Source organism: Fundulus heteroclitus, chromosome 20 (assembly GCF_011125445.2).
Source record: "Fundulus heteroclitus isolate FHET01 chromosome 20, MU-UCD_Fhet_4.1, whole genome shotgun sequence".
NCBI classification, from domain to species: Eukaryota; Metazoa; Chordata; class Actinopteri; order Cyprinodontiformes; family Fundulidae; genus Fundulus; species Fundulus heteroclitus.
In genome coordinates this window covers 33410907-33422977 of record NC_046380.1, presented here as the reverse complement: position 1 = coordinate 33422977, position 12071 = coordinate 33410907, and the positions used below count along the sequence as shown (strand labels likewise).

Sequence of the window (12071 nt, the reverse complement as noted above, 5' to 3'; positions counted from 1 at the left end):
CTGCCCTCCATAGGTTTGCCGTATTAATGGTGACTGGCGGTACTCACTTAGTTTCCATCCTATTACCCTGCATGTGGTGTAAAACTAACAATGCATATTATACTGAATACAGCATACCCACAGTGGAACATGGTGGTGGCAGTGTCATGCTGTGGGGGATGCCTTTGTTCAGCAGGAAGAGGGAAGTTGGTCAGAGTTGGTGGGGAGATAAAGTAGCTGGATTTGTGCATCTTCCAGCAGGATGACCCTAAACATAACCTAACCATCTTCCAGTCAGCTGACTGGCAGTGTGCAGCAAAATGTGGAGAAGGTGCATCGGCTTTGCTACTCTATACTTCATACGGCTGATACTGCCCCTGCTATCTCATTAGGACTTAGCTAGGTATTTTAGCTTTCTTAACCAACAGTCAACACAACGGCACAACATCACATCTTTGGGTGTATTCACCAAGGAAGTCCTTGTTTGGTCAGGACCAGAAGCGGACTTGATTTCGTTTGGAGGTTTGGAGACACTTTATTTCTAATTTCTGGAATTTGCCATCGGAGAATGCGTCCTGCAAACCGTAGAAGTCACACAACCTGCTGGAAGCAGCATTGCTCAGTCTGCTGCGGGGGCTTCTTGGTTCCAGAGACATCTATGTTTTCTGTAGTTGGCTCGGATCCAGGCTGTTTCGTATTCACACCAGAAGCAAACACACCAGCATCCACTTGGAGGCGGACTGAGACCACCTCAAAAAGTAGGTCTCAGTCCGGTTGTTTGGTCCGGATCAGGGTTCGCTTGAGTGTAAGGCCTGCACAAAAGGTCCGGAGCAAGAGGGGATACAAACTCTGGTCTGTTTAAAGCGGACCAAATGTGGTGGGTATAATTACATCCTTCACAATAAGAGCCTTCGACTTATTTGACCAGATAAAGTCATTTGCCAGGTGGCGCTTTTACAGGTCACACTTATTGTGTCATTTAATACTGCAAGATCTCATGCCACGGGTTGTCCTGACTATTAATTACTTGGCTCAGGCCTGCATTCAGGGAGAACTCGCATCAGACTAAACGGACAATAAGCAGAAAAACAGCCTGGATTCTCTCCATTATCCACGCCTCCATTATGCTGCTCAGAAAGAGTGCATTGACTGTAGGCAGGCGGCGTGTATGAAGCTTTGGCACAGCTTAATCAAAAGGGATATGATTAAAACCATGTGTTTGCATTGGCAATGTCCCAAATGGTTGCCAGCCTTAAGTGTCATTGTGTTTGGGTAATGCTAGCAGCATTTCTCTAAAGGTTCTAGGACTGTGAGCCGGGCTGGCAGCTCTCCAAGCATCCATGCTGAATTCTGTAGGACGTTATTGAATTTGCGTCGTCACATAAGTGTAATTAAAGCAGAATTGTCCAACTTTGTGTTCAGGTGGGAAGCCTTTCTTTACAAGGAACCGTTCAGAACTGAATGGGACCTTCATCAATACCAAACTGAAGAAGAGCCGCCGAGGCTTTGGCTTCACCGTTGTAGGAGGGGACGAGCCAGATGAGTTCTTGCAGATAAAGAGCTTGGTTCTGGACGGACCTGCAGCCCTTGATGGCAAGATGGAGACAGGTTGGTGCTGCTGCATTTATTGTCGGAAAAGAGGGAACATGAGTTCAGTTCACTGGCTAAAATACCTTCTTTCTCTCCACGTTCAAGGTGACGTAATCGTGAGTGTAAACGACACCTGTGTGCTGGGCTACACGCACGCCCAAGTGGTAAAGATCTTTCAGTCCATCCCAATCGGCTCCATGGTCAACCTGGAGCTCTGCCGTGGCTACCCACTGCCTTTCGACCCCGACGACCCAAACACCAGCCTGGTAACCTCGGTGGCCATCATCGACAACAAAGATCCCATCATTGTCAACGGCCAGGAGGTCACCAACAGCTACGACTCGCCGTCCAGCCACGGCAGCCACAGCACCAACAACGGGCCGACCAACGGCGGGCCGCCTCTCAACGGCTTCCCCCGACCCCACAGCCCCTCCACCGAGGCGGCCTCCGACACCTCCTCCCAGCTCGGCTACTCCAGCGACGTGGTCAACCTGGCTTCGGCCATCGCGACGCAACCGGAACTCATCACTGTACACATGGAGAAAGGGGACAAGGGCTTCGGCTTCACCATCGCGGACAGCCTCGGCGGCGGAGGGCAGCGGGTGAAGCAGATCGTGGACTACCCTCGCTGCCGCGGCCTCCGAGAGGGGGACATCATCGTGGAGGTGAACAAGAGGAATGTGCAGAGCATGTCTCACAACCAGGTTGTGGACATGCTCAGCAAGTTGCCAAAAGGCAGCGAGGTCACCATGCTGGTGCAGAGAGGTGAGCAAAGGCCCGGCCTTTCTTTTTCTTTTTCTTTTTTTACGCACTTAGTCCGTGAGCAAGCTTGCCCACCCTGTTGTAACTCATCAGCACAGATGGAAGCGAGGAAGCCGGAGTAGGGATCTGTGGCAGGCTCTGATTTATGTTCCCATATGTTGTGAAGCGCTGCGAAAAAAAAACAAAAAAAACAAACAAACCTTTGCCACGAGTCTGCTCGACGCCATTGGCGAAAATAATAGCCTTCTGCCTTACAGGCTGTTTTCACTCACAGAGCTCCTTTATCGACGCGCACGTTTATTTATTCATGCAAATAGACGACGGCGGGGAAAAAGTGATTGGGTTGCGAACAAGGCGAAATGGAGCACGATGATTATGGTAAGGAGGAGAGGAAGTTCAGATAACATTTGAGGAGATGGATGTTCACGGAGCAGGAAGAGACGATGAGGTGTTTATACTGAATGGCAGTGACAAGTGCAACAAACGGTGCCAGTAGTATTCACGCCTCTCAGTTGTTGTTTGTCACGTTTAAAATGACAAATGGCAATATGTTTTATGTGGGTTTTATTTTGTGACAGACCAACATGAATCAGTGCATGGTCAGGAAGGATACATGGAAGGTGTCTGGGGGGGGGGGGGTGGTCAGAGTAAAGGGGACTGACTACTTAATGCACATCTTTTCCTTCTAATTTACTTTTGTATTTTGCATTGTGTTGGCCAGTTATAAAACAAAATAACAATAACATACAAAATCCGTTGTTTCAAAGTGACTGAATGTGGAAAAAGTTTAGGAAGCCTGGATTCTTTTGTACGGCACGGACCTGACGCAGAAACGGCTGTGCAAAAAGGAGGACGGTTCAAAGTTTAGAGTGAAGAAAAGATTTTGAAGCGCAGTGGTGTTTCAGGTCTGAATATCCTCCCAGATTGTTCTTACTCTGTCTCCCCCCAGTCTTATCTGTCTGCCCAGATGCCCTCTGCTTCTTCCTGTCTGCTTTCTTTGCTGGTTGACAACCTGTCTAGTTTATTTTGAGCCTTCGGTGTGCTCGTGTAGGAGCAAATGACTTTAAAGATGCAGCCAATTGTGCTGTTTTTTTTTTTTTTCTTTTCTTTCCACCTACCAGACTTCATTCTGAGCTGAAGTCTGTGACATTTTACCCTGAACATGCATTCTCCAAGTTCCTCAGTCAATGTCAGTTCTTTGGAAACAGTGCAGCAGCATGTGAAGGATTGTGTTCAAGCTGCGCGTGGCGCGGCTTTTGTTACGGCCACTGATTGACAATCATTGTGGTGCAGCAGCACTAAATGGGAACAAAGCAGCTGGTAACGAAGGATAAAAGTGCAATAACTGAATTTCTGTATTTCCCATCTGGTCCCTTTCAGAGTTACCGGTCAGTGATGCAACTAAAGCCGCCATTTCTTCGGGCAGACTGTCCCCAACTTGCTTTATAGCTTATTAATTCAAGGAACAAAACTGAGCCCGTTTTTCTGTGTGTGTGTGTGTGTGTGTGTGTGTGTGTGTGTGTGTGTGTGTGTGTGTGTGTGTGTGAGAGTATAATTGTGTTTTTGTACATGTAATTTATATCCTCTGCAAGGTTATGTGGGTAAAACTGTTGGAGGATATAAATCAGGTGAAATCTCACAATAAGGCTTTTTGTTTCTCTCCCCCTAAAACCCCCGGAATCTATGTCACATCCTCCATTAGATCCCTCATTCATTGTCTGGCCCATTGATGCACGGCCAAGAAAGAATAACAGATCAAACTAGTCCTGTTCTCCTTGCATTTGTTAATGAACAGCATGTTCTCATCTTGATAATGCACACAAGCCCATAAAATAGTCAAATCTGACCTTGTTAGAGGAAGGGGGGTGGGGTTAAAAACAAGTTGCGCCTTCGCTTTAGCTGGGACTGTCTGAATTTTTTTTCAGCTAAAGTCACTTTTTCAGAGTTTAAAAAGCTTATAGAAAAATGAGACAAAACAGGACCAGCAGCCTTAAAAGCCTTTTAATGCGAGTATCCTTCAAAGCCTATTTAGTGTTAATGAGAAACCAGAGGAGAACCGAAAAAGACATAAAGAGCAAATATGTTTGCTTGGTCTGTGTCAAACAGATTAATAAGAGAACAACAGTCTGCAGACGGCACTTCTCTCATTTGCACAGTTAAACACCGGGTCCCGGTGATGAAGTGCACGACTGCTCTGAACAAGCAGTAATGAGCGAACCATAATAACTGGAACCCTTCAGAGTCTACATCGTCCTTATATAGCCGCTGCATATCTCTGCCTTGGTAAATAGCATTGTCTTTACATACCTCTGATGCTGTAGGATCCCTCATCTAATCTTCAGCTAAATCAGGTCGCCATGCAAGTTATAAATTTCATGTCATGACCGTTGTATCTCTGAGACACAGCATATGTGCCACAACTACGCAATTCATGCAACTGCCGCTCAGATGCTTCGAGTCGATAATATAAGTTATCTAATTTTACACAGTGCTGGAAATCTGTCTGCACTGATAAAGATGAACTCAACTCGACCTGCCAAATGCTCGCTGTGGCTCCAACTGACCGCTGCATGGTCTATTAATCTGACATCTTTTAGGATTGAACATTCATCCCCAGATGATCCTTAAATATAAAGAAATGGATAAAGTAAGTAGGTGACGCACATACTTCATAGACATGAAGGGGCTTTAGATTCTACAAAGTGTTTGATTTCCTCATATTTCACCTCACGTAAATAATTTTTTTATTCACCGGTGGAAATGGTAATATATGAAACCGGGTGCAAGTTCAGTTCCTCCTGAGCTTTTAGAAGAAAGGTTTTATATTTAGTTAGGCTCCAAATTATTCACACTCCTGGCTTGACGTAATTTTAACTTAGATCTACCAGCATGTTTTTCTGGCTGGAAGAAATATTGTCGTTTTGACAGATTGCAAGATAATCTGTGGAGGTAGCTAAAGATCTGCGTGAGCTCTTCCAAGCTCAGTGACTTGGGGTTCATCACCAAAAGACCCACTTTTGAAATACCGGTGGAAAAATGTAAAGGGCAGAGAAGCAATTATAAGAAGGGCTTGAATACTGTAAGGCCAATTGAGATATTTACATTGATTGACTAATGTCTTCATTAGCTGTCAGATAAACATAAAGTACATTTATGTTTTAAGGAGCCTTACTCTCCTGAATTTATCATCAGGTTTATGATTACTTCTGTGTAATATAGTCAGCCAAAAAAAACAACAACAACATAAATATAATGTTTGAGATTAAAATGAATCAAGGAACAGTCCTTACTCAAAATGCATATAAACATTTAACATATACATCGTGCCTCTCTGAATTCCTCAACCTTTCCTGACATTCGTCGTCTTCTTGCATAAACCATAAGGTTTTACGTCATGTTTCACATTGCTCAATTACGTTCCTCCATCCGCATAATATCACGTATATTAGCAATAGGCTCACACACAGCCGCACCCATGAGAGCATCGCTGACAGTCTCGTCACGCCGCCTTAATTACTCTCCTGCTCACAGTCTCTTAGCTGCCGTCTCTCTGCTGATCCATCCACCAGCAGCAGCAGCAGAGCTCACTGGCCTCTAATTGGGGTCCTGATGTCAGCTTTGCTTATAAACACCCCCACACGCCTTGTTTTCTCTGGTATTCTCCTTCGCTCTCGCTCTCCGTCAATCAGTCAAGACTGTTTTCCTCCCGGAGACGACGCCTATTGTGCGCATACCCACATGCGCAGTGAACCACAGTCATGATGCATGCACCTAAAAGACTAGAGGCAGAAGTTCAGTCTTAATTGGTGGCCATTCAGCCCATCATCTTCCCCTCCATACCCCTACCATGGCTCTGCCTCCCCGCCCCCCCAACACACATACCACTGCCGGAATGTATTCACACCTGCTCGCCCACGTGAAAAACGTAGCCAGTCCCTGAGGACCGCTTCATGAAGAAACACACTCGTTAAGGAAGTAGTCTGTGTGCTACACCATGCCCGCTCGTCTCTCTCTTGCTGTTTTTCCTCACAGTGTGAAATTCTATGCACAGCTCAACTTGTTTTAAAAAAAAAGAAACAGAAGTGCAATTTAACTCTTACACCAGCAAGATTTCTGGCACATTTTTCTTTTTCTTCAGACTTTGTGACTCTGTTCGGTTCAGTTTTAGACCCGTAAACGAGACCTTTTCAGACATGAAGATTTTTTTTTTTTTTCATGTTTCTAAGTCGTTCAAAGCAACAACCTTCAGTCGGGAACTGCTTAATAAATAACATGAGCTCTGATGCGGAAGCAGATGAAAAGCTTGTTACACGTTTACGCTTATTAAACTGTCATGTTTATCTGAAGTTCAGCTGCTACGAATGAAGTTTTTTTGTTCATTAGTTTTGAGCAAAGATGCACCGATCAGAGCTTTGTGGCCAATTTCTGAACTCTATTTTGTTTTGTAAAGACTTAATTTGCAAGTCCTCCTTTTAGACATTTTGCTTAACAGCCTTTAAAATATTTTTCCAAGCCATTCAGCTTTCAACTGCTTTTAGCTATTTATAGTTAGAAGTAAGGGTGACATCACCCCGTGTAGCAGAGAGCAGTCATTGTTAATAGGGGTTTTACTGAAGTTAAAAGTAAATATTATTTAAAGTTGGCATTTTAAATTAACAATGTCATCTTGCATCTAGTGTTGCAAAGGGGCTGAAGGCTTCTTGTAAACTTTCGACGGAATGTTAGGCTGGAAGATTTTTAGAAATCTTTCAAGTTGGAAAATTCCTAACAATTATGGGAAATATGTGTGTTTTGGGGAATGAACTAGAAACCTGGAGTAGATTTAGACAAATGACCTTACCCAAAGATAAATATTGACATACTGATTTGCCATGGCCAGATGCCAATGTGATATTTGCAAGTTAAACATTCACAGCATACATTAAGTATATTTAGCCAATATCATGTTTGTTTTTCTTTAAAAAAAAAACAACAACAAAAAAATGAGATTTTAAAGGAGCTAAAAGTAACATATTTACTGTAAATTCAACCAAAATCATTCTCATTTGTCACCTGGGATGGAAGTAGCATTCCCTATAAACAGTTGGTCCTCTCCATCACCAATGTCAGAGTCACATTTTTCTGCTTTCAAACCAAGAGATACGGTGTGGAACTACTGCGTTTCAGAGTCTAGCCCGTGTTTACTTCCTGGTTCCTCAGCCAATCATGTGCAGCATTTGGTATTTTATTTTGGCAAAAGAGCAGCAGTCTGCAAAGATGGAAGCCAGTAAGAAAAGCGGACCAGAAATAGACCAGAATACAACATCACATACCTCTCCCGTGTAAATAAAAACTCACAACAGCAACACACTGTTTAAAAACGGCATATTGGATTGTTTTGATTGGTAAGCTGTTGTACCGATTTTAGTCACAAGGTGTCAGTATTACTTACAGCTCCTTTACCCAATAAAAGTGGCATTTCAGAGATTAACAATTCAGAAACCTTCTGAATATTATGTATACTGAAGACTGAAGTAGATTGTGACATTCATAGAAATTAGAAAAGATTTGTTGATAATATTTCGATGTCGATCTACAACAGTGCATTTTTTCTATGAGGGACACATTTGGAGCTTAAAATGAAGAGAACCACATTTTTTTTTTCACCTCTTTTCATTTGCATTTCCTAATGTTGCCAGAAAATGTAAAAGCCTGACAGTTTATCATTACCTCCACATTGAGGAAAACATATGGTTCAGCCGATGGTTCATAACAATCACAGTTGCTCCTGTAGCCCTATGAGAAATATAAATTGCTCATCCCTGACTTGGCAAACATTGGGGTATTAGGATGGTAGTCATAAAGTTGGCTAATTTGTGTAAAAGTAACTAACCTAGGCTAGCCTGCTGGCATTTCTGTCAGTGTTACTGTAAGTCACCCGAGGTGTAATGGTAGAACACCAACTTGTTCTTATGCCAGATTAATGGAGAGTGGTCCCTGTATGAAAAGGGCCTTTTATGTTGGTGTCTTAGGCTGGAAAATGTTTATATAGCCGCACATAAAGATACAGTTGTATTAGAAATCCTTCTGCTGCTGAGATATAATATATACTGCATTTCAAAACTATGCTGGAATGATTTATTACTTCAGTCAGCTCTGTATTCTGTGATGCATTGCTCTTTCATTTGTTTAATTACTCTGCGCTAATGGGTTCATTTTCCCCGCCTGTCTTCTCTTACCCCCACTGATGTTCTGCACGTGCACATAATTCGCTTTGGCCCTGTCGTACTTCCATTGTTAAGACTGCTGATTTCCTTTTTTAAAAAGGTGCAACAACGCAGCCTTCACAGGGATACACTCCCGCTGTGTAGCCTGTCAGGGAAAACTAGTTTAGGCGAAGAATTTCTCAAACACAGCCACTTGATTAACCCAGCCGTTCAAGCCATTAGTCAGCCGCAGAAAAGTAGAGCATTTCTGATGCTGTATGGATGCGTTTTTTTTCCAACTTGTAAGCTAAAGCAGGTGTTGCGTTGAATGCATGATAGGTTGTGCTTGGTGGCAAAGAATGCGTGAGGCAGCGTGCAGGAAATAGGAGGATACAGAGCTGCGGTGGATGACGGGAGAGAGGATGAGGAGTGGATGGAGAGACGTTGAAAGATTGCAGAGATGATGAAATGGCAGCATTGAAACCCCAATGAGGCTTTGCTTTTGCTCCCACCCCCCCCCACCCCCCCTTGACTCATCAATCATCAGTGACACATTAGACCTGCTGGGCGATAAGGACTCTCACTCCTTAGAGATGATAGGCTGTTTCCCGTCTCGCACGCAACTTCTGGTTGGACAAATTACAGGTTACAGCGCTAAGATGGCAAAGTGTCACCAGCTTCAATGTGTTGGCAGAATTCCTTGCTCTTTTACTTTCTCTCTTCATCTCCTTTAGGGATACGAGGAATCAGATGCAACAGGACTGCCTTAGATTACCTTTGGTAACCGTTCTTTTCTAGGGTTTGCATACAGTGCTCTGGAAAATTACTCATACGTTTAGGACCTTTTTGCATTTTGTTAAGTTACTACCACCTTCCACTGCAACTCCAGCTGCAACCCTTTTGTCATATCGCTACCAGGTTTGCATCTAGAGACACATTTGCCCACTCATCCATATAATATAACCCAGATTGGTTGGAGAGCATCTGTAATTTTATTTACAAAAAAGAAACTTAAGAAACCTTACATAATTTTCTTCCCATTTGAAAGGCAAGAACTACATTATGTTGGTCTGTCACATAAAATCCCAATACCTGGGGTATGAATACTTTAGCCGGGCGAAACACTGTGGCAGCAGATGGTGTATTTGCTTTTTTTTATTACTCTGACTTATTTGTCCTCATTGCTGTTTTGTGCAGAAAGGAACAGATCTACAGCACCCCTGAAAATAGATGACAGATGAAATGCATTCCCTTTGTTCTCTTTGTTATTTACAGAAACAGAGCTCAATAGGGGGAAAAAAGTGAAAGTGGATCATTGCCGCACTCGACAATTCTTGTTGGCATAATGGTGGGCAAGTGCACCAACAGCTTTTAAGTGCCTCCTGTCAAAAAGCACTCCATAGATCAGTGCACTCCGAGAATGATCACTGATGGGAACAAAACGCAATTATACAAACTCGCATAACCCACATAAACAAACTTGCAGTTACGTTTTCTAAGGCCCATTTAATGTGGACAGGGTTGTATCCGCCCATTAAGAAAAGATAAACGCTGATGATGGGTCCCTGCACAGACCAAAGCAGGAAATCAATTCACTGTACGGCCAGGAAGCGTTGTGTTTTTTGCTCAGTTCGCATAAAAAAAAATTCTGCTGACTGAACGTTCCGATGGCGGCATAACGAACAGCACTGCGGTCCGGAAAAGCAATGATGAGGCGGGGGCGGGGTGCGGGGGGGGCTTCTAGCTAGGTGCCAATGATTCACCTCTTGTCACGTTCGGCTTGCTGGAGGCCCGGTCCTGTGAAGCTCTGCTTGTTGCACGGGGGCAAGGTGAGACGCTCTCTCTCTCTCCGTCTCTCCCCACGTCCAACGGTCTACCCTGTCTTTAGACCTCCAGAGCCAGTGGCTGAGAAGAAAATCTCTACCTCTGCACCATCTTTTGTTTCCATGACAATGCTCTGCCGACAGTCAGCGCCGGGTTCCCCCTCATGGTGCATGTGTACGTTTGTGAGAGGTGGGCCTCCTTTTAAAAGCACTGCAAGCTAAAGGAGTTCTGATTTAAAATTAGAAAGATGTTAGGAATGTTCTGTACGGTCACGTTGGGTGCATTCGTCTTAAAGAGTCCAACAGACCGATGTTCACAGCTGATGTGAGCTTTTTTACTCATTTACCGGACTCACTACAACAACTGTTGCTTGGAAACGGTCTGTCAGTCGCCACGGTCACCAGGTACTGTCGCCACGGTGACAGATGGACCTGCCTGTTGGAGGCCATCATTCTTGAGGCGAGATCTACCGCTGTGTACGTACATACAGGCACGCGGTGGACAGACGGAGTAATCTGCTTAGTAATGTCTTCCGTTTAGTGACTGCTGTGCTGCCAGGTTGGTACAACAGTTCCTTCCTGTCTGTTGACTGGAAACGGACCTTACCTTTTGTCAGATGGTACCAGTCCAAACCAGAGTTCTTATATGGCACATCCTGCAGAACGCTTTTTTTTTTTTTTTGCCATTGCACACATTGATAATTAGATGCATAGACTTTATTAAACCGAGAGATGATAAATAAACAATTACAATTGCTTTTATTGCTTTCTCTGTTCAAATAGTAAAGAGTAGGTTGTTTTAGTCAAACTAAACAAATAATATGATTAATTTAAAAGTTATTTTTAGGGGATGCACTAATCACAGTTTTGTGATCTGATATATATATATATATATATATATATATATATATATATATATATATATATATATTTCTTAAGATATAAAACTTTATGCATCTAGTATTAGCTAATATTGTGTTAAGCATTACTGAAACAGCAGTCTTGGTGTCTTCCCTACAGACTTCCTGTTGAGACTTTCAAATCCAGCATGTTCCATAACAGAGGTTAAAGGAATCAAATAATAAACCAGAGAGATCTGCAAAACTATATTTAGCCTTCCTGTTATATGTGGAAAGTGTTGCTCTCTCCTGATTTTTTTTTTTTACAACATGAGTGAACCTCAGACAGGTCCCAACTTTGCTTTAAAATAGCTCCCTATATCTGTAAACAGCTAACCTTGAGTCTTCCTAGCTCAGTAACAGCTTCCACACTGAAGAGGGTTGTTGTCAGCTCAACATAGTGTTGCATAGGTGGACCAATGGCTGATCAGACAAAAATAACAATCTGGATTTTAGAGCTTCTTTCTGAGTGATTTTGTGATTTTGTCCCGAAATTTTCAGTTCGGGACACTAGCTAATTTTTCTCTATGCTTCTCTGTTTATTTGGTCTCTGTAGGAAAGTATGTTGATTGATTATAAGGACAAGTTATTACACAACTGTTGGTCAGTCATTTATAGGAAAATGTTCACTGTTAAAATGCACAGATGAGAAAAAGCCTTTTTGCAGTACTGCTTCATTTTTACTTTTTTATCCTGAAGGATTTAGCTGAGCGCTATCTCACAGGCAGCTAAAGTGCGGGCCGGTTCGCCCACCTGTCTAAAACTGCTCTTTTCTTCCTCTTGTGTGTAATTGGGTATGGAGGTCGGTCCAAACATCCACAACGCCTTTGATC

General features: G+C 43.2%; 1 protein-coding gene across 1 annotated transcript in view; it reads left to right on the top strand.

Moving 5' to 3' along the window:
* Positions 1-12071, top strand: part of magi1b (membrane associated guanylate kinase, WW and PDZ domain containing 1b) — a 212018-nt gene that overhangs the window by 170119 nt on the left and 29828 nt on the right. The window contains exons 11-12 of the mRNA XM_036151669.1: positions 1402-1587; positions 1675-2334. Coding sequence (XP_036007562.1) covers positions 1402-1587; positions 1675-2334 — 846 coding nt within the window. The remainder of the gene's footprint in view (positions 1-1401; positions 1588-1674; positions 2335-12071) is intronic.